The sequence below is a fragment of the Apiotrichum porosum genome, assembly GCF_003942205.1.
Source record: "Apiotrichum porosum strain DSM 27194 chromosome Unknown scaffold_12, whole genome shotgun sequence".
NCBI classification, from domain to species: Eukaryota; Fungi; Basidiomycota; class Tremellomycetes; order Trichosporonales; family Trichosporonaceae; genus Apiotrichum; species Apiotrichum porosum.
This window is the reverse complement of record NW_021167119.1, coordinates 145589-172451: the sequence shown is the minus strand read 5'-3', so window position 1 is coordinate 172451 and position 26863 is coordinate 145589. Positions and strand designations below refer to the sequence as shown.

Below are 26863 nucleotides of genomic sequence, written 5' to 3'. Positions count from 1 at the left end.
GGGATATCATGATGGGGTGTGTGTTTTTGGGCCGCTGCCAGCTGCCGCCAGTCAAATCAGTCAGTCGAGAGACACCCTGCACACCTCTAGTTTAATGAACAAAGAAAACCTATGCAATAACAACCCCTATGGGCGAAGACTCTGGGGTACACATACTACGGAGCCCCATCATATCTCTAGACAATGTAGCCCTTCTCGACGGCAATCTCAGCGTTGATGACGGACGAGGTGGCGGCGCCCAGACGGACGTTGTCGAGGAGACAGACAAACTTGACGTCGAAGATGTTGCAGTCGCGGACGCGGCCGACCGAGACGCACGCGCCGGCGTAGAGGTCGCGGTCGAGGCGGGGCTGGGGACGGTCGGGCGCGTCGTGGAGGACGACGGCCTGGCCGGGGGCCGAGGGACACTTGAGTGTCTGGGCCTCGGTGACAAAGCCCGAGAACGCGGCGCGCACCTCGTCAATGGAGGGCTTGGTCTCGGCGGCGAACTGGACGGACACGCACGCGAGGTGGCCGTCAATGACGGGCACGCGGTTGCAGTTGGCCGACACGGTGAGCGGGTTGGCGGCGTGCAGGTCAAAGCCCGTGGCGCCGGGGAGGACGCCGCCGAGGATCTTGCTCGTCTCCCACTCAATCTTCTCCTCCTCGCCGCCAATGTACGGGACGACGTTGTCGAGGATGTCGAGCGACGACACGCCGGGGTAGCCAGCGCCCGAGATGGCCTGCATCGTCGTGACCATGACGGTCTTGAGGGGACCAAAGGCGACCTCGAGGGCCTTGAGGGGCACGACAATGGCGGTCGTCGAGCAGTTGGCGTTGCACACAATGTAGCCCTTGGAGAGCTTGAGCTGCTGCTGCTGGTACTTGACGACCTCGATGTGGTCCGGGTTCACCAGGGGGACCATGAGGGGGACAAGGGGGTCGCGGCGGTAGTTCTTGGCGTTGGAGAAGACGACAAGCTCGGCGGTGCGGAAGGCGTCCTCTGAAGGAAAAGTGTCAGCTTCAGAACATGTTGTCCAGTAAACGCTACTCACCAATCTCGCCGGCGACGTCGTGGTCAAGGCCAGAGAAGACGACACCGCACTCCTTGAAGGGCTCGGGGACGCACTCCTGGACAACCATCTTGCGGACCGACTCGGGGACGGGGGTCGACAGCTTCCACTTGGTCACCTGGGCATACTCCTTGCCGGCCGAGCGCGCAGAGGCGCCGAGAGCGTGGATCTCAAAGTAAGGGTGGGTAGCGAGCAGCTCGATGAAGCTGGTCGAGACAATAGTCAGTGGACAGGTTCTGCGGAGAGAATGGAAAAGAAAACGCACCGCTGACCGACAGTGCCGGTGGCACCGAGGATTCCGACCTTGATGGGAGAACGAGACATTGTGAGAGCTTTTTTAGGAGATGTTATTCTAGACAAGTCTTCAGAGATTGTTTGCTGGACGATGCAATGACGATTGGGATATCGGCGGCGGCCACCCCGCTCTGTCGGGCGCGTCGCAGTCGAAAAGTCTGGGTGGTTTAGAAGCCGCTCAATGGCGGGGCCGCCGCCGGGGAAAATGAGTCGGTCGGACAAGCTGTACGGACCAGATCGCGCTCAATAGCCGCACTTTGTGCTTATTGCTGGCCATTGCTGGCCAGCTGCATGCTGCCGCCGGCCCCATCTTTGGGCCCTAGCGTGGGGTGGACTTTGGGAGCAATACCCCTGTGGGGCGAGTGAATACAAAAGTAAGATTTTTACATATTTGAGGCATTAGCGGGAGCATAACTTGTATTGTCCCGGTCGGTGGAGGTTATTGACAATTCCCGGGCAATGGCGACGCTTGGCGCAAGAGGAGAGGATCGGTGAGTACCGGAGCGGCAGGTGGTGCTCCTCCAAAGGCCTCCAAGACTTATCTCTCTTGGCTCTTTGCTTCTTCATTCCTCTCTTTATCTCTCACTACTCTCCCCCCCCCTCCCTCCTCTCGTGTGCATACACCTCCCACAATGTCCACACCGTCATCCACAAATACAGCCATGGCAGACGTCGAGGCCGGCAAGGTCGCCCAGCCTTTCACCTCGCGAGCTGTCACCTATCTGCAGTCGCAGATCGACTCGAAGAAGTGCAACGCCGTCTCCATCTACGCGTGTTTCCTTACGGGCTTCACGTCAGCCGTGTCCTTTTCCGTACGTCATGCGAACCATCGCCCCCTTCACAGTACAGCTTTGCTGACATACACACAGGCATGCTACATTTGGTACGTTGAATCCCTGTTTGAATACCTCGCGTGACTGTTTCCCGCCACCGCATTTGTTGGGAGTTGCCGAAAGTGCCCGATCCATCGCGAAATAAACATACATATGGGAAACGAGGACACCAAGCCCAATCCACCGCGCGCATGTCCGCTGACAATAAACCAGGTGCGGTTTCCAGACTGGCAACGTCGCACAGCTCGGCATCGCCGTCGCGCGCAACTTTGACCCCATCCCCGAGCGTACCTATGAATTCATGAAGCCCGACCAGCAGGCATTCTGCTCGCTGCTCGCGTTCCTCCTCGGCACCACCCTGGGTCGCGTCGGCGACATGATCGGCGCCAAGCGCAGGACATGGCTGGTCGTGTCCTCGTTCATCCAGGTGCTCATGGCCATGGCGGGTGCCCTGTGTGCCCACTACTCTGGCGAGAGCTCGTACGCAGTGTGAGTGGCGGCCGAGAAACCGACCAACGCCAACGAAATATTCCTCTTACTGACGCGCATTCTGCAGGAGCCGCGGCGAGCCCTCTTGGCGCACCCCTCTCGGCATGGCTGCCCTGGCGTTCATCTCTTCCTCGATGGGTCTGCAGGGCATCATCGGCAAGCGCGTCGCCTCGCCCATGAACACCACCGTCGTGCTCACCACCACCTGGGTGGAGATCTTCAACGACCCCCTCCTGTTCGCATTCAAGAAGGTCCCCAGCCGCGACATTCGCGTCCAGGGCGTCGTCTTTCTCATTCTGGGCTCGTTTGTCAGCCGCGCCATCATGGGCAAGATTGGCTCGGCAGGCACCCTCGGCGTGCTCTGTGGTTTCCGTCTCCTCCAGACCCTGTGGTGGGCCCTCACCCCGAGCGTCGACGACGCCGCATGAGCGCGCAACGAAAAACTAGAAGGCGGATCCCCGAGTCGTTTCATACTGGAGACCTTAGAGGCGGGTAGAGAGTAGAGTGAAGAGCGCGGAGGGGAGGGGAACACGGCGTCCTGGGCATGGGACAGCTGCTGTTGTGTTTTCTAGATGCCGCACGTATAATGGGATGGTCGACTATACATGTCGGCGGCCCGACTATTTTTATTGCATTGCATATCTTTGCCAGGGAGTCGGGAGCGCATAACGTGGTTGCTCGCTGCATGGGTGTCCTATGAACCAAGTGTCAACGCCTCGCAGGTCAAAAGCCTGTTGGCAGATGGATTGAAGTAAGATGAGCAGAATTGAGAGAATGTCGGCCATGTGCTGTCGTGCCGTGCCCGTGTATACATATGTAGACCCCACAGGGAGGTGAGAAGCCCGTTATCGTTAGCGATAAACCCAACAGGTGATGTGAAAACTCTGCCACGGAAAATGAGAAACATGCCACCACTGTTGTACATAACTATCTCGGCCCCTCCCATTCCTCGTGCACAATTGACATGACCTCGCAGGCAGATAAATTAGGTCGCTTTTATTATTGGGGCTGAGTGGGAATAGACAGGCGACAGGTGATGTATGCGGTCTCAAATGGCAAATGTTGAGCGTTGATTATTACCACCGGGCACATTTTTCCAATGTCGCCCTCACTGTGTGGGTTTGCATGTTCTCCATAACCCATACACATTTGCCACTGACGTCCCTAATGAGTGTCTGTGCACTTCTCCAACATCCTACACCCTACGTGTGACGTGTGTTGACGTGAGGGATGAGGGTCTATGAGTTTCTCAACTTTGCACTTCGGCACTGAAAAAACAATGCAAAAATATATTCAAGACACGGTGGCACCGGTGGCCTTGCCACATGCTGGGACGGGCTATCCAGAAGACAGTCAAGACACTGGGCCCTGTTCTACACACCGCGGTTGGTATGGATAATATTTATGTGCAGATCTGTGCACCTCGGCATACAAAAAGTAGCCAACAGTAATCGCCCAAAAAGTGGCGTCGCCACCTCTTGTCTCGCCTGCAAGGCATTCCACTACCAGAGGCCCGCATTAGCGCATGAACAGAAGATTCACCAGAGGGCAGACTGGACCGACCACGACTCCACGACTACCCCCTCCCCCCCCCCCCCCTCCCGGCCCCCCCGGGAAACAAAAAACAAAACATCAACGCGGCAAGTTTCTTTACACCACCTCACTGAAATTCACCGTCCAGCTTGTATAGTGTAGGTGGTTATCATTGGTCGTTGTGGTTCGCAGCAATCTCATCATCTGACCCGACCGCTGTTCGACTCAGCGTGCGAGCACATCTTCTTCTTTTTCCTCCTCGCCTCCTCCTCTGGCGAATGGGTCGGCCGCTGCAATGCACCCTGCCGACGGACGACACGGAGGGAAGGAGGGAGGAGAGGGGTGCGCTGTGTGTTGGTGGCGGGTGTGTCGGCCAGCACCTGGCGGCCGCTCGGTCGGGGGTACGTGTTTCTCGCTGCAATGTTCCTGCCATGGTTGGCGCGTCCATAGGTCTTGTGGTCCCTCTCTTCGTGGTAGACCCAAGAGTCCAGCGCCGGAACAGTGGCATTGCCAACGACTGACGCCTTACCAGAACGCTCCCTCGCCTCACCACTGAGTCGCCCGGTCCTCGGCCCACGCTTCTGTCTGCGGATCTACCTGCTTCTGCTGTGCCATATGTCACCACCTGTCGCCCATCCGTCCAACACACCCCCAACTTGTACGCATCACACACACGACGGCCCAGACATGGGCCGCAAGAAAGAGGGGTACTGCTGCATCTCTCGCACTGCGCTACTAGCCTTTGGGTGTACATTTTGTGATCTCTGCTCCTCCAGATGTGTGAGATTCCGGTGGGGCCGACGATCTCGGAGACAACACACCACCAAAAAAAAGACTGCTGTATCGCCTGGGACACCTTTGGCGACGGTTTACTTCTTCTTGGTCTCGAGCATCTCGTCGTCGGTGACGTTGAGAAGCAGACTCTTGGTGTCGAGCATGACGGCGTTGCCCGAGTGGGCGAGGGTGCCTGCGATCTCGCGGGCGGCCTCGAGCTTGCGGAGCTGGAGGAAACCCTTGTTGTTGCGGACGGCCTCGCCGATGAGCTCGGCACTCTTGGCCTCACCCTGGGCACGGACGATGATGGACTGCTTCTCCTGGATGGCCTGGTCGACCTGGAAGGCGGCGCGCTGGGCGATCTGCTGCGCGACCTGCTTGGCCTCGACGGCGTGCGTAAACTCGGGCGAGAAGGCGACGTGGGTGATGGACACATCGTCCAGGATCAGGTTGAACCGGCGCGCACGGCGGGTGAGGTTCTCGCGCACGAGACGCGAGACCATTTCACGCTGGGTGATGAGCTGCGAGGCGTTGAACTGCGCCACAACAGACTTGAGCACCTCGTTGACGATCGAGGGCAGCACACGCTCGTCATAGTCTGTGCCAAGCTCGCGGTAGCTAGCAACGGGGTCAGCAAAATGCGCGGGGGGGGGGGGGGGGGGGGGGGCAGGGTGCGCGCTGCAGCTCGACTCACATGGTCGGGAGGTCGTTGACCGAAGGACGCGAAAGGACACGGCAGGTGATGTTGACCATCTGCAGGTCCTTGGTACCTGTGAGCGACGCGATATTCCTAGGCTTGGCGCGGACGTCGTAGATGATGGGAGTCTCGAGCCAGGGGATCTGTACAGCCGGTTAGCTAATGTTCTTTGTGGTCCCTCCTGCACTTTGACGTACACGGATGTGGGTGCCCTCGGGGTAAATGTCGGGACGGACACCATGGAGACGCGAGTACTTGATGGCACGGTGACCACCGTCGACGTTGTACAGGGACGACGAGATGACAATGGCACCACCAGCAAGGAGGACGAGCATACCGCCGCCGGCGAGGATGCCTCCCGGGCTGGGTCCGCCCGAGCTGCCGCCACGGCCGCCGCCGCCGCCGCCGGCCTGCATGCGGGCGCGGTTCAACTGCTGCGCAAGACGCGCAAATGCCTCTCCTCCGGGACGGCTCATGGTTGCTGAGGGTGAGGGAAGGGGTGGTGGTGGGTGAAGGGAGAAGTGGGTGGTAAAAGGAACAACGACGACGCCTGAGAGGTGACGAAATGCACCAGAAGGAATCGGCTCGGGGCGGCCAACGAGAGGGGAAACGCTCGCGCGTACCGCGGCCGGCAGCACAAATTAGGACGAGTTTGGTTCCGCTAATAATCACGTGACAGACAGTAATGTCGTCCCAGCCTCATTACATTGACCACCCCCCCGCCCTTCACGTCATCGCAACACTGGCCCATTGAAAATGCAGGCTCAATCCCATGCAGGTATCTATGCTAGTGAACAACAGCCCAGCCCAGTGGTGGGAGACCGCAGCAGCGGAGGCGGCACTCGACGGCGGTGGAACTCGCAACTCGGCACACACGCGCGGGCAAGACGAGGCAACGAACGGCAACAGCAGTAGCAGCAGCAGCAAAACAGACGCCACACACGAACGCCTGCGCGCCATGCCACCACCGCCGCCGCCGCCTCGCCTCGGTGTCCCGAGTTGTTTGTGACGGTTTGCGAGAGGAGAGGCGGGGAAGAAGGAAACGAACGACAGTTGGGGGTGGGGGGAGGGAGGCGCGGGCCGGCCGACCTAAACAACCACGCACTTCTTGCTCTTCTTGACAATACGTGCCACGCTGCCCTTCTTGAGGCTCTCGCGGACTGCAGCGTCAAACACCTCGCGCACGCCCGTGCCCTGCTTTGCCGAGCACTCGAGGTACCTCCGCGCGCCGATTTCCTTGGCCACCTTTTCGCCCTCGGCGGGAGAGATGGGTCCGACTCCCTGTGCGGCCATGAGGCTCTGGGTGGTAGCGTCGGTACGCAGGTCGGTCTTGGTGCAGATCAGGAGGAGCGGGACACCCTCGCAAAAGTGCGACATTTCCGGGTACCACTGGCAGAGTGTCAGCGGGAGGAGGAGAGCAGCTGTCAACTGCGGCCCACCTTGTCGTAAACGTTCTCGAGGGATGGACGGTGGTTGCAGGCAAAGACGACGAGAATGACGTCCGTGTCGTTGTAGCTCAAAGGACGCAGGCGGTCAAAGTCCTCCTGTCCGGCAGTGTCCCACAACGCCAGCTCGATGGTCTTGGTCGGCTCCAGAGGGTGAGGGATGGTAGTGATCAGGTTCTCAAAGACGGTCGGGACGTAGGTCTGGCGCGCAGAGTCAGCAGCTGTCCACGAGCAGAAGCAGAGACGACCCGACGACGTACCTCTGGGAAGCGGTTTTCGGCGTACACGGTGAGCAAACATGTCTTGCCGCAGCCTGTATCGTCAGCGTTCGTCGTCCAAGGGCCAAGGGGCAGGCAGCACAAGGCCCTTGTCGTTGCCGCCCGCCTTGCCTCCGTGTCGTCGCACTGGCATATGCAGTGTCCTATGCAGCCCGTGGACCGGGTTGCCGGGGGTCTACGCACCTCCATCTCCGACGACGACAAGCTTCTTCTTGAGATCTGGGCGGCGGGGACCGTCGAGCTGGGGGGGGAAGGCTGGGTGAGCGACGGGTGGTTGACAGGGAGGGTAACGCCAGGGGCGTTGTGAGAATGGGGTTTCCACGCACCGACATTGTGCAAGCGTGTGTGCAGCTGGGGGGGCAGTTGAGAGGCTAGGCTAGGTGGTGGTGGATGTGGTTGTGTGGGGAAGGACAAGAAACTGTACTGAGGGAGGGTGTGCCCCGGTGTGTGGTGGTGGTGGTGGGTTGGGTAGGGTGAGAGAGTTGTCGTGATGTTGTTGATATGAACAGCATACACGAGGTGGTGGTGGTATACGGCTGGGCCTGTTTCATCACACACACGGCGCCAGGCAGAGAGCGGCAGGCGGCGCACAGGACAGTCGCGTCCGGGCGGAACCAAATATTGACCCACTCTCTGGCTGTGTGTACCTTTTAGTGTTTTCAAATCGAGACAAGGTCGTCATACAGGACACATGACGCATTACTAACCCCCAACCCCCGCTTTACAATGCTGAGCCGGGGTTCAAATAACAAATGTGGGGGTACAAATGTGTCATTAGGAAGGGAAAAGGGCCAAACTGGCTGCGAGTTTCCGGGACCATATCATGGCCGGTCATAAGAACGAATGATAGGTGCGATCTATTTTGAAATTTGATCCCGCTGTAAAATAACCCTTTCAGCGTGACCCCGCCAAACGGCTAGCCACAGCCTTTTGACCGTCGCCGTGTGTCTTCTTTTTCCCACTCACCCCCCCCCCCACCCACCGTTTTCTAATCCACCTCCTACCATTCCACCGTCCTAATCGTCCTCCATCGTCGCTTTACCCAGGCTCTACACCACCATCCACCCACCCAACCCCAACACACACCGTGAGCTCACCTCCCAGTCTCTTCCCTTCCACCACCCCGCCAAACGGCGATCCCCCCCTCCCCTTTGCTGACACCGCACCGCCTTTGCTACCAAACGTGTTCCCACCCTTTTCGCCTTTCAACAAACACCCAACCTCCATCCAACCTTTTTATATAATCCATCCATCCACCCAAATCGCTCAAACCTCCCTGCCGCCAAACCGCCACAACTCTCCAGCCAGCATACCGACAATGTCGTCCGTTTCGTACGAAGAGATGGAGGCCAAGCGCCAGGAGGTGAGTCTCAGAACCCCCCACCTTCCCCTGCAACACACAAACCTGCCATCCCTTCACTTTGGCTGGGTTTTGGCACCTACGCATCCACCCACCCAAATATGGGTCCCCGCGAGACCTGGATGTAAACAACCAACCACCGCCGCCACAAAAATGGCAAGGCATGTGGCACCCCATTGCAAAAACACACCCACCCACCTCGCCTCCATGCATACATCCCTTCCCATCTCCTCCTCCTCAGCCTGCTCCCCCGCAAACCAAACAACGTATAGCATGGAAGCTCACTTTGCCAGATGGTTGCGTCCTTCAAGGACATTGCTGCCGCCATGACCCGCTGCGTCGCCATCATTGAGGACTATGCCCGCCTCGCCCCTTCGACCCTCACCACCTCGGCTGCCCTCGCTGCCGTCACCGACGGTGCCCACGGCGAGACTCTCGCCACCGCCAGCGGCAAGAAGCAGCGCGCCAAGAAGGAGAAGAAGCCCAAGGACCCCAACGCCCCCAAGCGCCCGCCCTCGGCCTACCTCCTCTTCCAGAACGACGTCCGCGAGAACATCCGTACTGCCAACCCCACTCTCCCTTACAAGGAGATTCTCGGCGTGATTGCTTCCCGCTGGAAGGAGCTCGACGAGCCTCAGCGCAAGGTCTACGAGCTCGCCTACAACGACGCCACCAGCCACTTCCGTCAGGCCGAGGAGGCCTACAAGAACGGTCTCCCCATGCCCGCTCTCCCCGCCTCCCTCGTTGGTCGTATTGGCGGCGTTGCCGGCTCCAACGTTGCCGGCATTGTTTCAGAGGACGAGGAGGAGGAGGAGGACGAGGACGAGGACTCTGAGGAGGGAACTGTGAGTGGACTTATGGACTTGGTGGGAGACTGATGCCCAGCCCACCAAGTCGCCTGCTGTCGCCACCCTTGCCACTCCTAACGCTGGCAAGAAGGAGAAGAAGCGCAAGAACAAGGAGGAGGACGTTGAGGCCTCGGCCGAGAAGAAGGTACGTTTTCTGGGCTCAAGCCAAGGAATGCGGAGGAAACATTGGGCTGACTCTCAGTCGAAGAAGAAGTCGACCAAGAAGGAGTAAACAGCAAAACACCTCGCCTATGGCTCAGCCTTTGTGTCCGTCTAGTCTATATCCCACCCCTCGTCCCCAACTTTTTTTTTTTTGGTTCGTGATTCGCCCCTCTGATGGTGTGTAGTGTTCGGCAAGGAGGCGTGTGTGGACCCCTTACCATAATGAGTCTCGATGTTTTTAGTGTCTCGTTGGTTTGTTAGTATGAAGGGGCCATGAAAAGTATGAATATCATGTCTTGAGAGCGATTTGGGTTGGTGACGGTTGCACTTTTTTGTGCGGCGGTACGGTGTGGGCCAGTGTTTACCATGCAGGCGCTTAAGGTATAAGGGGCGGACTGGAATATCTCGGTTGTTTGGTCCCGGCAGATTTCTCCTTCACATTTCATTTTCCACACCTCCCATCCACTCTCACGACCATGGAGGGCCTCCTCATCAACGGCGACCGCCACCACGGCAGCTACCCAATCCCCATGTCGTCTGTGCGCACATTGCAGCGCGACTCTTCACCAGCAGCGTACTCTCCCCCTGCGTCTCCTCAACCACCACACCCGGCTTCGTCCAAGGGCCACGGCAACCCTCCAGACCCAACACGTCACGACGGCAGCCCCAAGAAGGACCACAAGGACAAAAAGGACAAGGACAAAAAGGACAAGCACAAGTCCAAGTCGCACCGGGCTTCCTCCCCCATCGCCCACACCAGTCCCCTGAGCCGCGTCGCAGACTTACCGGGAACGTCGCCAGCGACCCGCCTGCCCGCGGCGTCTTCACTCGCGGCAACAGCTCTCAAACTCGCCCAAGCCCAACAGCGTATTGACGAGGCTGAGGCGGTGCAGGAGGGACACGGCCACGACGGCGAGGATGTCGACCAGGGGAGCAAAGGGGCGCGCAAGCGTGCCGACAAGGAACACGCGCGCCGGATGGCCGCTGGCTTGCCCTCCGAGTCGATCGCCGAGGCCGCCGCGCGCGAGCGGGCCCGTAAGGAGAAGAAGCGGAGACACGACGACGAAGGAGGGGATGCGGACGAGGACAATGCGCACGCCCATGCCCATGCCCAAGCCCGAGTGACGACGCCCAAGAAGAGCAAGAAGCACAAGCACGACGGCGAGGTGCGCCCCGAGACGCCGTACGCTGGCCCGTCGCGCAGCGCTGCCGACATGTCAATCGACATGCTGGTCGGCGAGCGTCCGCGCAGCAGGAAGGGCAAGAAGGCCGCCGCAGCCCTCGCTGCCGCTGCCGCCGTGGGAGAGACGGGCGACGATGGCGAGCGCCCACGCAGCAAAAAGGACAAGAAGCACAAGCACGGGGACCGCACGGTCGCCAACGTGATGAGCGTCGGCGCCATCCTCGTCACACCGTACCAGCCGCCTGAGCCGCTCCCGGCTGTCGACGCCGAGCCCGAGAGGCCCCGCAGCAGCAAGAAGGAAAAGAAGTCCAAGTCTCGCACGGTTGAGAACACTATGAACGTCCGCGCCCTCCTCGAGACGCCGGCCGCCACGTCACTCAACCTGCCTCCTTCGCCCGCGCAGCCCGTGGATGTGCCCATGGTCGTCAACGAGGCCGAGGCCGAAGGCGAGAGTGAGGTCGAGGGCGGGGAGCCTTCCGAGAGCAAGGAGGCGCGCAAGGACCGTAAGCGTGCCGAGAAGAAGGAAAAGAAGCGCAAGCTTGCCGAAGAGGACGCGGAGCGCGAAGCGGAGCAGCGCAAGAAACAGCGCAAGCTGGAGAAGAAGGAGCGCAAGGAAAAGGAGCGCAAAGAGAAGGAACAGCAGCAGCAGCAGCAGCAGCAAGCGGCGCAGGACTCGGACAGCGATGTCGGTCCTGACCCCTCCGCCATCCTCCGCGGTGCCACGTCTTCTGCACGCGCCGCTCGTGCGGCGCGCACTGCTCAGGCCGCCGACACCAGCACCACCACCGACAGCCCGACGCTCAAGAAGCGCAAGGAGCCCGTCGCCAAGAAGCAGGCGGAGCCCAAGGACGCGAACGCGCCAAAGGCCGTTCGCGGCCCCCGAGGACCCTATAAGAAGACGACGGAGCGCGAGGGCAAGAGCCAGGAGGACGTTGACGGTGCGCTCCGCGACGAGCTGGCCGTCAATGGCGCCATGCACGACTACCTCGCGTCCAAGTGGATCGACATCAAGGAGCTGCAGCGTCTTGAGGCTGCCGGCGGTGGGTTCGGCATTCCTTGACTGTGCTAACACCCAACAGTGCTCCAGTACAAGCGTGGCCGGTTCACCGAGACAGAGCGTGCTGCACTGCGCGACCACCTGGACACATTCAGGCGGGCGAACCGCCTGACGGACGACGAGCTGCTGGAGATCATCATGACCAAGGGCAAGACTGCTGGTCGCGTCCCGTATCCCAAGTTTTACCCCGAGCTCGCCACTGCTGTGCCTGGCCGGCCTGTTCGTTACGTCAAGGAGGCCGTCAAGCGCATGTTTGACCCGACGGCACGCAAGGGCGCGTGGTCCAAGGAAGAGGACGCCGACCTGCTCGCCGCGTATGAGATGCACCCCAACGAATGGACCAAGGTCGCGCTCGCGGTCGGGAGGAACGAGATCGACTGCCGTGATCGCTACCGCGGCGAGCTCAAGGACCGCGAGGGCCGGGCCAAGGGCGCATGGTCCAAGGAAGAGGTCGAGCAGCTCACCGAGGCAGTGACGGAGGCGCACGCCCAGCTCGGCACCGAAGTGACGGACGCCGACACGCCGTGGCAAGTCGTCGTGACGCTCATGGGCGGCGCGCGGTCCATGACGCAGTGTCGCAAAAAGTGGCAAGACTCCATCCTGCCCGGCCTGCGCGCCAAGGCTGCCGAGAAGGGCGGGCAGCTCAAGACCACCGTCACCCGCAACGAGCTGCTCGCCCGTGTCCGCCGCCTCAAGCTCCAGCACGAGCGCGACATCACATGGGGCACCGTCATGGGTCCCGGATGGTCCGTCACCCCCGTGGCCGTGCGCGGCCTGTGGCACCGGATGAAGAAGGTCATCGACGGCGTAGAGGACATGAGCTTTGACGGTGAGCGAAGTCGCGCGCGTTAACCTGTTACCTGAATGATGAAGCTGACTCCCGGGTTTTGCAGACATCCTCACTGCGATGGAACGGTGCGAGAACGACAAGGCCAACAAGACCAAGGACAGGGAGGACAAGAAGAACGGCCGGCCGAGCAAGAGCCAGGCCATGGTGCCCGACGACGCCGACGCCTCGGACGTCGAAGAGGCCTTTGACGTCGATGTGGAGTGAGCAGCAGGAGGGAGGGAGGACGTGCGCATTGACACACACACACACACACACACACACACACACACACAGAGGAGTACCATAGTACATTAGTACAGACACGCAACGTAATGCCATGACACCATGCAGACATGTAAAAACCCGTACACGGTGCCGTTGAGTACCGGTCGGCGGGCCCAGAAAGCCAAGCGTAAGCGCGTGTTGGGCTACGACACATGCGGTACCCAATAGTCGAGCGATAAGATCCTGCGCAGGTCACCTCAGGCCTCAGGTGCATCATCTTCACCCCCTGTGACCCTACATTGTTTTCCAATGACAACTGCAGCCTCGCAGATGTCACCTCGTGTCACCTCGTGCCGCCATCGGTGCCAAGAGTCACAAATACCAAAGGCGTCCCACACATGCCAAAGCTTCCCAGCACCACGGCTGCTGTTTCTTTCTACCCTGCACGGAAAATGCATATAACTGATTTCAATTTGTTTGTGTTTTTCTAACCAAAAGAAGAAAGCAAAAGACGTTGGTCTACCGCATCCTTTTGGCGTTTAGAAGCAGGTGATGGTGCTCTCGCGGGCGGGGCCGGTACCGATGTACTGGACCTTGACGCCGAGGTAGTTTTCGATAAAGGCGACGTACTTCTGTGCGGCCTCGGGGAGGGCGTCAAAGGTGGCAATCTTGGTGATGTCGGTCTTCCAGCCGGGGAGGGTCTCGTAGATGACCTCGACCTCGGCGAGGCGGTTGAGGTCGGCGGGGAAGCCCTCCTGGAGGACGCCGTCGAGCTTGTAGCCGGTGGCGACCTTGATCTCGTCAAAGCCGTCGAGGACGTCGAGCTTGGTGAGGTTGATCGAGGTGTAGCCGTTGATCAGGGTCGAGTACTTGCACACGACCAGGTCGAGCCAGCCGCAGCGACGACGACGGCCAGTGACGGTGCCGTACTCGGCGCCGACCTCCTGGAGGGTCTCGCCGATGGTGTTGAGCTGCTCGGTGGGGAAGGGACCGCCGCCGACACGGGTGGTGTAGGCCTTGATGACACCAATAGCGCGCTTGATGGCAAAGGGCGGGATACCGAGACCGGTGCAGACACCGCCAATGGTGGTCGACGACGACGTGACGTAAGGGTAGGTTCCGTAGTCAATGTCGAGCATGAGGGCGTTGGCACCCTCGACGAGGACGCGCTTGCCGGCCTGGAGCTGCTTGTGGAGCCAGGTAGGGCCGTCAACGACGTGGGGGCGGAGACGCTCGGCAAACTCGAGCATCGACTTGATCTCGCCCTCGGTGTCAAACTCAAAGTGGCCGTAACGCTTGAAACGGCCCTCGACGAGCTTGCGGAACTGGTCGGGGAACGTGGGGTCGTAGAGGTGGTGGACACGGAGACCCGAGCGCGAAGCCTTGGACGAGTAGGTTGGTCCAATGCCCTTGCGGGTGGTGCCAATCGAGCCGCGGCCGAGCTCGACCTCCTTGAGGCCGTCGACGACCTGGTGGAAGCCCATCACGAGGTGCGCGCGGTCCGAGATGAACAGGCGCTCAGCGACCTGGAGGCCCTTGTCCTCGAGAGCCTCGAGCTCCTTGAAGAACGAGGGGACGTGGACAACGACGCCCGAGCCGATAAAGGCCTGGACCTTGGGGTTGATGAGACCTGCACATGGAGTGTTTAGTACAAAGAAGAAAAGAACGGGAAAAGCGGCAGAAACTAGGTTACTCACCCGAAGGGAGGAGGTTGAAGGCGTACTTGACCTTTTCACCCTGGTCATTGGTAACGACAATGGTGTGGCCGGCATTGTTACCGCCAGCGCAACGAGCGCAGATATCAGCTTCAGCAGCGAGAATATCGACCAGCTTGCCCTTGCCCTCGTCACCCCATTGGGCTCCGAGCCTGTGGAGAGGTTAGCTTTTTTGCCTTTGTCGAGCAAACGTGTGGTTTGCGGCGTTGCGGGCGACCGCATTCTGGGGTGGTGACCCTGTTTATGTTCCCATAGAAAACACTGCAACCACCAACCCCAACACAGCCAGAGTGGAGAGAGGAATACGCACACAACGGAAACTCCAGCTAGAGGCAAGTGTCAGCGCGCTGTGACTACCGAACACGGGCGAAGAAGGGTACCCACCTTGACCTGCCATGGTGAACGTCCGGAAAGTGGACGATGCGAGGAACAGAAAATGCCTGCCGCGGGCTTCTTGGAGCCCGCCATCGCCCGCTCCTCACCCCCCCATCTCAGTCGGCGGACCCACGCTCCGACTCGATCACTCCGGGTGAGTGGCCCCCGGGATAAATAACAAAAGAATTAGAATATATTGCCAAATAGACCCCGCGAATCCGTGATTTAGAACCGCAGGATACGTGATGAGCCATCGAGCACGTTAGCACAGGGTGTACGGTGTGGCCATGCCAAAAACACCGGCGTAGGGAGTGCCGCTGGACGGCCTGTCATTTGGCTTTCCAGAAGGGCAAGAAAGGCTTGGCTCCCATTGTAGGCGACGCGGACACAGGAGCGCCGCTGGTACTCTGTGGGCACTCTGGCGCAGAGGCCGGCTTTTACGTTTTTTTTTATTGGGACGTCCCGAGTCGCCTGTTTGCCCATCTGCACGCGCTCGGCCTTCGGAGCCTGTCCTACAGCCTTGCCCGTTTGGCGGGAGAGAGAAGATATCGCAGTCGCCAGAAATATTGTGCAGAAGAGTATATGGACAACAGCAAGAGTGTCTGCCTGACCAGCGACGTATACGTGCTGCACACAGGCGAGCTTCTAGGAATTTTGCACGGGGCACAGCTGCCTCGCACCACATGAGCACCGACCCAACCGGCCTCCAACGTCGTTCCAAACCCACTCCTCCCCCCACTCCCCCTTGACACCTCCCCTTACTTCCTAAGGACACGGGTCCATGGTCCATACACTTCATGGCTGCGGACAAGTTCCATATGCATCTTTTGCTCCCGCGCACTATTCGGCCGAGAGGTGAGTATGGGGTTCTCTTTCGCAGACGCTGCGGGTGGGAATGAAGGGACCGACCCGGTGCCCCTCAATCCCAACTTCAACGCCTGCGTTTCGTGTGCTATACGCGCTACAAAGGTGGAGCTGGGGTGGTTGTAGTCTTTTAGATGACACCAGCCTCCTTGAGCTTGCTGACAAGCTCGGCGACAGTCTCGACCTGGGACATTGTCAGTACTGACTGTAATGAACAAAACTCACCTTGCCGCCGCCCTGGCGCTCGGCAGGAGCCGAAACCGAAATGGTCTCGAGGCGCGGGGTGAAGTCGAGGCCGAGGTCCTCGGGCTTGAGGGTCTCAATCTTCTTCTTCTTGGCCTTCATGATGTTGGGGAGCGACGCGTAGCGGGGCTCTGGACAGGACGTGTCAGCACAATATTCTGCTCTGCCGCGCGTTGCCTTGTGTGGCCCACTCACCGTTGAGGCGGAGGTCGGTGGTGAGGATGAGGGGGAGCTTGGACTCGATCTTCTCGAGACCGCCGTCAATCTCGCGGGTGACCTCGACCTTGCCGTCCTCAGACACGCCAAGCTTGGACGCGAAAGCGGCCTGCGACCAGCCAGTAAGGCCGGCGAGCATACCGCCAGTGGCACCGGTGTCGTCGTCAATGGCCTGCTTGCCGAGGATGACGAGGTCGGTGTTGCCCGAACGCTCAATGAGCTTCTTGATCGCCTGGGCGACGGCAAGGGGCTCGACAACAGTGCCCTCGGGGACAGTGATGTGGATACCAGAGTCGGCACCCATGGCGAGGGCAGTGCGGATGGTGTCGACGGCCTTGGGGGGACCGATCGAGACGGCGGTGATGCTCTCCACAAGCTTGCCCTGCTTCTCACGCATGCGGACAGCCTCCTCGACGGCTTTGCACCTTGTTAGCTCTGGAACGACTCGTCTTGCGTCGGCCACTCCGAACCACCCGTGCTCGCTGCCTGCCTTTGCGTGGACAAGAGGTAATCCCCACCACCACGTCTCGGCTCGGAAAGGAGCTCGGCTATCCTCGGCCGTGGTCATTGTCGTCACAACTCACCGATCTCGTCGAAGGGGTTCTGCATGGGGTGGTCAGTCAAAGGGGCTCGCCTGCATGTGTTGCATGACTGCTCACCATCGAGTGCTTGACGCTGGTGTCTACACCCTTGTTGCCAGGGGCTATCCGGATCTTGCTGCGCGGCGGGGTCAGCAATGAGGGGTGCCATGGGCCAGTCTCCGAAAACCGAGACCAAGCTCCGAGTGCAAAGCGCGAGCTCGAGCTCGCTGGAGAGCAGGCATGGGGCAGAGGACGTACACGGCATAGTCGATGGCACGCTTGACGGGAACCAGGATGTGGACGAGGGAGGGGCGGGAGGGGTGCATGGTGGGAGGTGTTGTGGAGAGAGATGGAGGAAGAGGATGTGAGATGGGCCAACTTGTGCACCCACCCACCCACCCACCCGGTGCCGTCGCGAAAGCACGGAACATGGGCCAAGCACCGTTCGGCACCTGGACAGTGGCTGTAGCCGGTGATACCCGAGGTACACGTAATATTCCATTTTAGCGAGGCCGAGCGACCACGGCGGTCAACAGGCGACTGATTAGAAATTTGCTCCCGTTAAGATTAGGCATGCAACGTGACTGTCGATTCAAGGCGCACGGAATCTACTTTGCGCCTACCTAATTGACGGGACCAAAATTCATGCGAATCTCCGCGCCAACCCGAGTCCCAGCGCTGCCGCCTGCTCGCTGCCCAATCGCTCCTCGACGTCTTCACCACCACAGCCCATCTCACCACTCTCACCCACCCACCCCCACACACTCTAATCAACATGGTCGCCCCTATCACCGGCATGGTACGTTGCCCATCAGTCAACGGCAGCAGCAGGCGGCGATATTTCCTGCGCTGTTTCCGCCCGGGGTGACGCCGTACTCGTTGCGCGAGAGTGTTCGCCGAAGAAACATCGAACTCGTGTCCCATCGAACCGCAACGAGTCGGCGCACCGGCGAGCCGTTGGCAATGCGTTGGGTTTATGGTGCTGACGTAGGGACAGATCCGCAAGCAGCTCCTCACCGACATTGGTGTCGGTCTCGGCCTCGGCACCCTCGGTGGCTACTACTTCTGGTGCGTTGAATCGAGTCTCGCGCGCGCGCGCGAGACAGTGCAGAATGGTTAAAGGGATATACGCTGACAGGCTATGTGCAGGTACGCCGTCCACGTCCCCATGAGTACGTCTTGAACCAGGCCCGACCGACAGCGGCTGCAGCTGTGCACAATGGCACGGCTGCTGTTGCAGACACACACAAACAGAATGCTGACATTCCCCCGCAGTGAAGAAGCGTGACGACTTCTACGCCAAGCTCGAGGCCTCGAAGGCCCAGGCCTAAGCGGTTTGAACCCCACCCCAAAGCATATATGCAAAATGTCATCGCGGATAATGCGTTGTAGCGTGCATCGCAGACGCAGACCCGGACACTTGGGGAGGATGGATGGCGGAGCGCGAGGCTCGAATTCTGGTTCGGAGAACAATGACGGACACAACTTCACAGGCTCGGGTGGCACCGGCTGGCACCGCGGCCCTGTGGCGCACGTCTGCGTTGTGTCGACGGTGACGGTGACGGCGACGGACTTGAATCCGTCTCGCACGAACACGTTGGTGATCTTGGTGGATGGGTGTGATATGCGTGCAGAGTGCATGCGCGCATGGTGTACAGCCGACGGCTACCTCGCCTTTACGTCCGGGACAACGGGTGCCACCTGCCGTGGTGGCCATTGTTCTCAGGCCCCCGTGTCCGTGCCACCTGCCTCTTTCTGCGTGCTGCTCTCCTCGCCTGGCAGCATGGCAGCATGGCCATGCTCTCGTGGGCCCAGTATGAGCTCGTCGAAATGATCATGACGCAGGGATCACCAGACGACAGGCACAAGATGACTTGACCAAGTCGTCTTCGACCAACTGGCTCAAGGAGTGTCCGCTACCATTGTGGTTCGCAACTTACTTCAGGCTTGTCCGATCGGTGTCAGGTGTAGGATGGGAGTGTCAGTCTCTCACACTTGCCTTTGTGCCGGCGCCATGCGTCAATGCGTCATAGTGGCGACTATCAGCTGTGGTAGCCGGAGATCGCCATTGGCAGGACTTTGATCCTTTGAGCACATCTCCTTGTCTCTGGCCTTAGTCTGGGCCGTGACCGTGCTCTGGCAAGTCAGAAACACGGTAACCACAACCCTAGACCAGCTTATTGAGTTGAACTCGGGGCGGAGACTCAAGAGAGTTGCCACCTGCCACTTGGCCCTTGAAGTCAAGTTGTTTTCAACCCGATGAGCAGGACAACTCAAAGCAGGACAACTCAATCAAAAATACTTAGCCATGCCGGTAAAAGCAGACAGCTGTGCAAGCGACTGATACAAATTGTCGCCCGAAGGAAGAGTCAGTCTGCCAAAAGCCATTCTGCACCTCTTCGGAGTATACCGCCAGTGGCCAGTGGCCGACTAGTCCGAAGGACAGATGGTGGTCATAACTCTGCCTCCAGTGAGCGTTTATAGACAAAGTGACACACGACCAAACCCCGTTTTCGTTACTTGTCCACATACCCACAGCTCATGCGCCACGCTAGTGTCTAGGTTTTTGGTTGGTTGGTCTGTGACCCAAAAGGTCAGCGCTCTCGTCTGCACTTGACCTCCGCTGACCGTCAATCGGGACAGGACCCCGGCTGGCAAAGGTGGAAGGGGGAATGTGTATGGCTATCAAAGACGCTAATGGAGGTTGTTGGCTACGAGCATGCGTAATCTGAGCGATCTTGCCCGGGTTGCAGGGTGCGCTGCGTACATTTGTTCAGAACCGTTCATTTACCGACGGTGCCACTCCTCGTTGCCGAAGAGAGGCCACAGGCCACAGATCCACAGATCCACAGAAAAGTGGCCGGACGGTCAGTCCTTGAGTAGCGGCGTCGGAGAGGTCGGTGTGTCCTAGCCCCTTCAGCCTCGGCTCTTGACAACAACCGACGGCGACGCGCCCAACGGCTGTCTCGGATTGCTGGACGGCGATGGGGACCAAGATCCAAGACCCGCTTTTTGACCATCGTGGCGGTTGTGGTGAGCCGTAGTTTCGGCGAGCACCCCGCGGCGCCCACCATGCGTACTGCATGTACATCCGGGTCTCCACGCATTAGCTTTTTGCGAGTTTGATCGCATGGGGGTGAAGCAGCGCGGGAGAGATATTATGGCACGGTTAAAAGCACCTAGATCTGACCATCTGGCCGTTGGCTGGGGGTGGTCTTGTGCCCGTGCCTGGCGAGACAACAGAACGGCGATCACGCCGATAATCACATGTCGTGGCCCGCCGCCGCGCCGGTGTGTGTTTCGCGCCCCTTTGTGTCCGCCGGCACTGGCGGATACGGCGTGCTTGCCGCGTCCGTCGCTGGGCCCCTCGCCGCCGCCGTGCACCCCGTGGACGACGACGGTTCCTCCCACATGCGGACACTGTCGGGCACACACGAACACATTGCCTAACAGCCTTTAAGACCCATCCCACTGCCCCCTCTCATCGTCTGCCCCCCCTTCCCCCTACTTGCTGCTCTGGCACATCACACCACCACTCAAATAAACGACCTCGCCACAGATCCACAGACCCACATATCCGCACTTCCATTCCTCGCTCCCGCCTGTTGACACCACGACCGCTGTGCGCCAAGCATTCTACCCCCCTTCGTCCTTGACACCTCGCACTCGCCCCTCTCTGCCTCTTTTGCTCCAGCAAACTGTACACACACTGGCACATCCTTCCTCTGTCCCTCCTTCCCAACCCACTCTCGCTTCTTCTGCCATGTCGACCCCCGAATCAACCATCACCCGTCCCAAGCTGATCCTCTGTGCCGATGGCGGCGGATCAAAGGTCCTCGTCGTGGTGCGCTCTGACGACGGCCTTGAAGTCCGCGGCACCGCCGGCCCGTGCAACGTGTGAGTGCTGCTAGGAAGAGGCGGTGGTTGTTGCCGACAATGGTGTGTCGGTGCAGACGAGTGGCAGCCCCAGCGTCATTCCCGTGCACAGCTCGGGGCGTGTCGACACCGACAGACAACCACAAAGTCCCTCCTCTCCGTCACCATTCGCTTTGCCCCATAACTGACGCCCCAATTAGCCAGTCGGTGGGCCACATCCCAGCCGCAGACCGCATTCTGGAGGCGACGTATCGCGCGCTTCTGCAGCTGCCCTCGTCGTATCTCCCTGCTCAATGGTCGGCGCCCATGCTCCAACCCCAACTCCCACCTGGACTCCGCAGCCGCGTCGCGTCTCCAGCTCCCTCGGGCGCCAACACCCCGCGCTCCCGCCTCCCGCCTCTCAAGGAGAGCCTGTTTGCCTACTGCTGGATCGCGCTGGCCGGCATGACCACCCCAGCAGACGCGGCTGCTTTCACTCCCTTTGTGAGCAACGTGCTCTCGACGCCGGCTGAGCGGATTTCCATGACCAACGGTGGGTATTTTGGTTGCATGGACTAGGCGATCCCAGTTCACTGACACTTGTGCCACAGATGTCAACCTCCTCGCAGCACCCGCACTCCACCAGAGTGGCATCGACCACTGCGTGGCTGTTGTGTGTGGCACCGGGACGATTGGACGCACAATTCGTATTCGTGGCAAGGGCGAGGAGCTGCCACCTTCTCCGCCTGGGGACGGCCGTGAGGCCGAAATCGACAATGCCGCGAGCAAGGAAAACGCCCTCGACCAGGGTCTGCCACTCGAGGACGTCGGTGTGGCACGAGGCTGGGGCTATATGTGAGTTGCAAGCGTGCCTCAGTATCAACTAACAAATCAAGGCTCTGTGATGAGGGTTCTGCATTCTGGATTGGCCGCCTGGCTATTCGTTGGCTCCTGCACCAGTGGGACCGTGAACACAGCACGGCCATCTACTCGTCTCCCACGACGCCACGAGGGCCGTTGTACACCGACCTGCTCGAGTACTTTGCCGTCGACGACCCGACTGAGTTGATCGGTATTGTCTCACTCATGAGCGACTTTTCGGACGGCCTGACCACGGGCGAGGCTTCGGCCAAGCGCAACGCCTACCAGGCGGGCGCTGCTCGCGTCGTGTTCAAGTGGGCTTTCCCCGAAGAGCAGGGCGTCACCGTCACGACCGACCTGGAAATGGCATCCCACGTCGCCGCGCTCAAGATTGCCCAGTCAGCCATCAAGCCCGTCATCGACCTCACGCTCGAGACGCTCGGCGACCGTACTGTCGTCGACCCGCAGCGTACGGCCTTCAACCTCGGCGGCGGCCTGTGGAACTCGCCGGGGTACCGCAAGCTCTGCCTCGACGGTCTCGCTGTCGAGGGCGTCAACTTCCGTTCTATCAACCTTGTCGACGACGCTGCTGGCGAGGGCGCCAAGGCTCTCGCGGGTGCCGTCTTCAAGTGAGCAAGGAGACCATGTACGCCGAAGTTAGAGAGCGCAGCGCTACTCCCTATATGCCGGCAAATATGCTGTATGCGGCGCTTGACAGTTCGGCAGAATCGAGGTTTGGCCACCCTCACCGCCGCGGCTGCCAACATCCACCGGGCGCAAGCACCCCGAATCTGTACCACCCCTACCATCTCTCTGAATGTATGTTGGATTTATGGATATCAAGGCAGGGGTCAGAGACTGAGCGTTGCACGTCTCCGCCAGTAAAGAAGAGGTTCATGCTCAGTCAGGCGTGGACAAAAAGCTTCAGCCGACGACGCCGTAGACAACATGCAAAAACAAAAACAAAAACGAATAATCGCTGCCTTCTACCCGAATTGAACGGGTGACCCTTTCATACCACAGCAAGTTCTTGCGAACACTACTAGTGAAAAATTCTAACCACTGAACTAAGAAGGCTTGATGAAAATTGAAAATGAAGCATGGTGATGAGGGCTTCTGGAGAAGCTTACGAACAATGTTCAATGTTCAACGCCTTGCTAGCCTGCATGGGCTTTTGGCTTGCTTGCCTCATGTCCTTCAGCAGATGTTAACAACATCATTGTTCTCTATGTTCAGGCCAAACAAATGGTTCTGTATCATTGCCACAGAGATCTGGCAGACGGTGTGGCAGTCAGGACCCACCCACATCGGAACCGCATTGTCAAGCTGTGTCGTCCACGTGGTTCCCGAGTGCGCAGCGCGTCTCTAGAAATAGGAGTAGATATGGCCCCACAACAGTTCCAGCCTGCACACCACGAGTGTGCTAGATCGCTGATCGCTGATGGATGGTTGTCGTCACAACGTGGGACCTCCCGTAAGCTATAAGCTGAAGCGGTGCTGTCGGAAGCAAAATCGCCCACGGCGGCCGCGAATTGCCACCCAACTGACGTCGACACCGCCTGTGACGTCCGAGACATGCGTTTCCCGTGTCGTCCCAACATTTATCACTCTCTGTTCTTTGCTTTGTTTAATCCTCCAAGCAAAATCAGTCACCATGGCCTCCCAGCCGCCAACCCAGGCCCTCGCGCAGCACCTCGTGTCCCAGACGCTTGCCAGCGTCGCCCTCATGGAGAGCCTCCAGCTCATCAACGCCGCTGACGCCGCGGCCATTCGCCAGCACCTGCCCAACGCCTACGACACCTTCCCCCAGCTCAGCGCCGGTGCCACCCCTGTGGCCCCGGCCGCCAACATGACCCACAACGCATATGGCGCCCCCGGTGGTCTCGCCGGATCGATGCAGAACCTCTCCATCGGCGGAGGCGGAGCCGGCTACCAGCCCCCAGCTCCCGGAGGCTACCAGGTGCAGCAGACGCCCGTCCCCGTCGCCGCTGCTGCTACCGTCGCTGCTCCCGTCCGCGCCACCCCGCCGCTCCCTGCGCGCCATGGCGCCGGCAGCAACGAGGTCCACGCCCGCGCCCTCTGGGACTACAACGGCACCGAGGCCGACGACCTTCACTTCCGCCAGGGCGACGTCATCGTCATTGACGACGAGGTCAACGAGCAGTGGTACCGCGGCCGTGTCATTCCAGGCGGTAACGGCGTGCCCCTCGAGAAGGGTGGTCTCTTCCCCAGCAACTATGTCGAGAAGCTGTGAGTGTCATGTTCTGTGCTCCCCGTCTCGAGGTCCGGGGCGTGGGTCGTTTATGGTAATAATGGTGAACACTGGCCGGCGCTCCTGCCGAGATGGGGTGTGGCCATTGGCGCCGTGGCTTGAGAACCTGCTGCTAGAAGCCGATCCCGACGTTGGGAGATCGTTCTGCCAGAGGTGGCGACGGCGATCTTCGGCGTTGCCCAGCTGGCCTGCAGGCTAGCAGCGTGTGAGCCCCACAGAGTGTGCGCAAGATTGGCTCTATGGGCCCCCGCTGTGGCGCGAGTGGACGACAGTAATGTCGGCGTCCTACGTTTCTTCCTGCAGCGAACTGGCAAGGTCGGACAACAGTCCATTGCACCGTTCGTCTCGAGTACCGATGCCTGGCGACCGTGTGCGCTTTGTCTACGTACTTAGCGTGTTCAGACCCGCCTGATACACGAGATCGGTACACCAAGGTTACCTGGTGATCGTTGTCGACCGGCTGGGGAAGAAACATCGTTTGTGGTGGCTACTGGGCTGCCTTTTGAGTTGTCTTTCAGTCTTCTCCCTCCACAGCGGAGCAGCGCCGCCTTACTTTCACATCCTCTTACCTCCGCCACTCGACGACAACCTGCTAACTCCCAGTGCCCCCGGTGCCCCCGGTGCTCCTGGTGCTCCCGGTGCTACTGAGACCCGCCTCGTTGCCCCTGTGTACCAGCCCACCGACGCCGGCTCCGCGTCCGCCTACTTTCAAGCCCCTGCCGCCGCATACACAATCACCCCTCCCCAGCACCAGCAAGGCAACACAACGGTTGTGGTGCAGCAAGGAGATGATCCAAACAAGAAGGGCAAGATGGGCGCTCTTGGCGGCAAAGTGAGTACTTTTTGCATTCGTGCTGGTGGGGGCAGTTTCCAAATTCTGGGGTTCAGTCGATGGTTCTCAGTCCCGACTCTTTTTCACTCTGGGTCGTCCCTGTTTCAATGACTTTTCGGCTTTCATCTTCATTCCGAGGTCCTTTTGTGGACCTCCGCTGGAGGTATGGAGCATTACTCGGCGTCCCGTCCGTCCCGTCCAATCCTGGACCTCGCTGGGGAGTGTAGTCGACGCGTGCGCGCTCGACTTCAAACGCCGAGACAATGCTTGTCTGACCAACTGCCACCAAGCTGTGGCAGGAACGACAGCACCTGTGGCTGTCTTGCCTTGTGGAAGAACTGCCTTCGGCATCTCAGCGCTATACGTTGGTTCCAGCGGAGCGGCCCCATCCAGGTCACCACCACATTGCGCGTCCTTCGCGTCACAACTTGCACGCCACGGGTGTGCAAAAGGCTCTTGACCTTGTGAAGGACCGCGCCCTTCCTCCCCCTGCGATGGTGCTCTACACGCGCTGTTAGCGAGCGTTTGGGGATATGCCGTGATCCTTGCGGGTGCGGAGCGGAAAACGTGCGCTTTAGTCTGGCGTTTGTCAGCGATGGCTCGGTCCGACAGCGCTCGGCCCGAAGTCGCGTTGACACCGTGTAACGTTGCTCGTGTTCGGTGTCTGCATGTCTGGAAGTGGCACGCGTCGTCCCCTTGATCGCTGTAACCCCGAATCAGTCTGACCGACATGCTTCATTCTCCACAGCAACGGGGAGCCTTGATAGCTGACACAACACAGCTCGGCAACGCCGCCGTCACTGGTGCAGGCTTTGGTTTTGTACGTTGACGTCTTCCTTTCAGGAGCTTTCCACCTTGCTGACGCTCTCCACAGGGTTCCGCTATTGCGTCCAACATCGTCAACAGCAGTGCGTACCTCGTGGTCACAACATCAGGCTGTCAACTGACGTTTCCACAGTCTTGTAACCAGTCTGTTGATGGGCCCTGTTCCGCGCGTCCTCGCATTGTTATAGACCAAAAATTCACGCCGCCCTCACCTTATGATTTGTACCAACTTACCATGGAAGCTCCAATCTCCCATGTTGACTCCATTCGCTGCATGGACCACATTGATCGCCACGTCGCTAGGGATCTGACTGATCGGGAACGTTTCTCTCGTAAGACGTTGCATAAGCATTCGACTAGACAGGGACAACACTGTCCTAGTTTACTCCTCCAACGGACCCACTCCATCTTCCCTGTGCATTCCGATGGAGAGTTTGGTGTTGCTTGCTGTAAAGCCCGCATGGTTCCAGGACCCAGTCCGTATCCCAAACGCCTACCCCTCCAGGATCATCATGACACGTACGACACTGGCAGACAAGCATACGGAGGTTACAAGTTGAGGGCGTGCCGTAAGTGCCACTTTGAACAGGGGTCGCATCACAGCCTCTTCTGCCACTTGTGTCGCCAACTTCACACTATCAGAGGTAGTTGCTGGGGACTGGTCCTGAGTGCAAGGACCGGGATCTTCTCAGGCTGCTGCACATCACATTCACCAGCCACACAAAACCGTCGCTCGTGGCCCACTTGGGAATGAGGCCGGAACAGGAAGCCTATTGAATAACCTTCTGGGAGCGAGCCAGTTCCATCAATTAGAGTCTTCCTTCCTCTTTGCCCTCCCCAGCCAGCTCCGTGTGGCCGGATCTGATTGTGAATGTATCTGCGTGGGTGCTGCAGCCACACGTCGTCGCCAATTCGCTCCTCACGAAGGGCTGGCGGGCGGGCGAACGGAAGTGCCCACGTTTTGCCTGGAGAAAAGGAACGCGGCACGCGGCACATTGCAAGGCACCCGCCGCCGTGGCCGCCGTGGTTGTCCTGGAAAGCCTAGATGGCGACTTGCAAATTGATTTGGGTACAGAGTCCACAGCCGGGGCAGGGAGAGGTGGGCGAAGGAAGAGAGGAAGAATGTGCTAGCAGCTAGCAGGACAACAGAAGAGGGAGAAGTCCG

General features: G+C 59.6%; 11 protein-coding genes and 2 non-coding genes across 13 annotated transcripts; 7 read left to right on the top strand and 6 right to left on the bottom strand.

Annotated features, from left to right (window-relative positions):
* Positions 1-176: 176 nt before the first annotated feature.
* Positions 177-1376, bottom strand: EHS24_002095 (uncharacterized protein; the record flags this gene model as incomplete). The annotated part of the gene is made up of 3 exons (XM_028617839.1): positions 177-982; positions 1035-1258; positions 1318-1376. 3 exons carry the CDS (start codon positions 1374-1376, stop codon positions 177-179), a joined length of 1089 nt encoding a protein of 362 aa, XP_028473517.1.
* Positions 1377-1978: 602 nt separating this feature from the next.
* On the top strand, positions 1979-3096 carry EHS24_002094 (uncharacterized protein; the record flags this gene model as incomplete). The annotated part of the gene is made up of 4 exons (XM_028617838.1): positions 1979-2158; positions 2216-2229; positions 2393-2668; positions 2736-3096. The coding sequence occupies 4 exons, from the start codon at positions 1979-1981 to the stop codon at positions 3094-3096; spliced, it is 831 nt and encodes a 276-aa protein (XP_028473516.1).
* Positions 3097-4348: 1252 nt separating this feature from the next.
* On the top strand, positions 4349-4440 carry EHS24_002093. Its single transcript has one exon. It is a non-coding gene; the product is annotated as a tRNA-His (tRNA).
* Positions 4441-5070: 630 nt separating this feature from the next.
* Positions 5071-6148, bottom strand: PHB2 (prohibitin subunit; the record flags this gene model as incomplete). Its single annotated transcript, XM_028617837.1, has 3 exons — positions 5071-5593; positions 5670-5815; positions 5870-6148. The coding sequence occupies 3 exons, from the start codon at positions 6146-6148 to the stop codon at positions 5071-5073; spliced, it is 948 nt and encodes a 315-aa protein (XP_028473515.1).
* Positions 6149-6761: 613 nt separating this feature from the next.
* Positions 6762-7727, bottom strand: RHO4 (Rho GTPase; the record flags this gene model as incomplete). Its single annotated transcript, XM_028617836.1, has 5 exons — positions 6762-7061; positions 7112-7318; positions 7378-7430; positions 7579-7636; positions 7722-7727. The coding sequence occupies 5 exons, from the start codon at positions 7725-7727 to the stop codon at positions 6762-6764; spliced, it is 624 nt and encodes a 207-aa protein (XP_028473514.1).
* Positions 7728-8713: 986 nt separating this feature from the next.
* EHS24_002090 (uncharacterized protein) lies at positions 8714-9835 on the top strand (the record flags this gene model as incomplete). Its single annotated transcript, XM_028617835.1, has 4 exons — positions 8714-8758; positions 9049-9600; positions 9641-9748; positions 9806-9835. 4 exons carry the CDS (start codon positions 8714-8716, stop codon positions 9833-9835), a joined length of 735 nt encoding a protein of 244 aa, XP_028473513.1.
* Positions 9836-10241: 406 nt separating this feature from the next.
* On the top strand, positions 10242-13059 carry REB1_1 (RNA polymerase I enhancer binding protein; the record flags this gene model as incomplete). Its single annotated transcript, XM_028617834.1, has 3 exons — positions 10242-11988; positions 12028-12834; positions 12899-13059. The coding sequence occupies 3 exons, from the start codon at positions 10242-10244 to the stop codon at positions 13057-13059; spliced, it is 2715 nt and encodes a 904-aa protein (XP_028473512.1).
* Positions 13060-13598: 539 nt separating this feature from the next.
* EHS24_002088 (uncharacterized protein) lies at positions 13599-15171 on the bottom strand (the record flags this gene model as incomplete). Its single annotated transcript, XM_028617833.1, has 4 exons — positions 13599-14689; positions 14757-14926; positions 15085-15100; positions 15159-15171. The coding sequence occupies 4 exons, from the start codon at positions 15169-15171 to the stop codon at positions 13599-13601; spliced, it is 1290 nt and encodes a 429-aa protein (XP_028473511.1).
* A 972-nt stretch (positions 15172-16143) lies between these two features.
* Positions 16144-17379, bottom strand: EHS24_002087 (uncharacterized protein; the record flags this gene model as incomplete). The annotated part of the gene is made up of 6 exons (XM_028617832.1): positions 16144-16197; positions 16239-16387; positions 16452-16889; positions 17057-17075; positions 17132-17189; positions 17312-17379. The coding sequence occupies 6 exons, from the start codon at positions 17377-17379 to the stop codon at positions 16144-16146; spliced, it is 786 nt and encodes a 261-aa protein (XP_028473510.1).
* A 449-nt stretch (positions 17380-17828) lies between these two features.
* On the top strand, positions 17829-18384 carry EHS24_002086 (uncharacterized protein; the record flags this gene model as incomplete). The annotated part of the gene is made up of 4 exons (XM_028617831.1): positions 17829-17852; positions 18051-18121; positions 18203-18225; positions 18329-18384. The coding sequence occupies 4 exons, from the start codon at positions 17829-17831 to the stop codon at positions 18382-18384; spliced, it is 174 nt and encodes a 57-aa protein (XP_028473509.1).
* A 2432-nt stretch (positions 18385-20816) lies between these two features.
* Positions 20817-22402, top strand: EHS24_002085 (uncharacterized protein; the record flags this gene model as incomplete). The annotated part of the gene is made up of 4 exons (XM_028617830.1): positions 20817-20950; positions 21130-21461; positions 21520-21763; positions 21805-22402. The coding sequence occupies 4 exons, from the start codon at positions 20817-20819 to the stop codon at positions 22400-22402; spliced, it is 1308 nt and encodes a 435-aa protein (XP_028473508.1).
* Positions 22403-22749: 347 nt separating this feature from the next.
* EHS24_002084 lies at positions 22750-22846 on the bottom strand. Its single transcript has one exon. It is a non-coding gene; the product is annotated as a tRNA-Thr (tRNA).
* Positions 22847-23423: 577 nt separating this feature from the next.
* Positions 23424-25839, top strand: EHS24_002083 (uncharacterized protein; the record flags this gene model as incomplete). Its single annotated transcript, XM_028617829.1, has 5 exons — positions 23424-24019; positions 24645-24873; positions 25655-25693; positions 25748-25781; positions 25832-25839. 5 exons carry the CDS (start codon positions 23424-23426, stop codon positions 25837-25839), a joined length of 906 nt encoding a protein of 301 aa, XP_028473507.1.
* Between the last annotated feature and the right edge of the window lie 1024 nt (positions 25840-26863).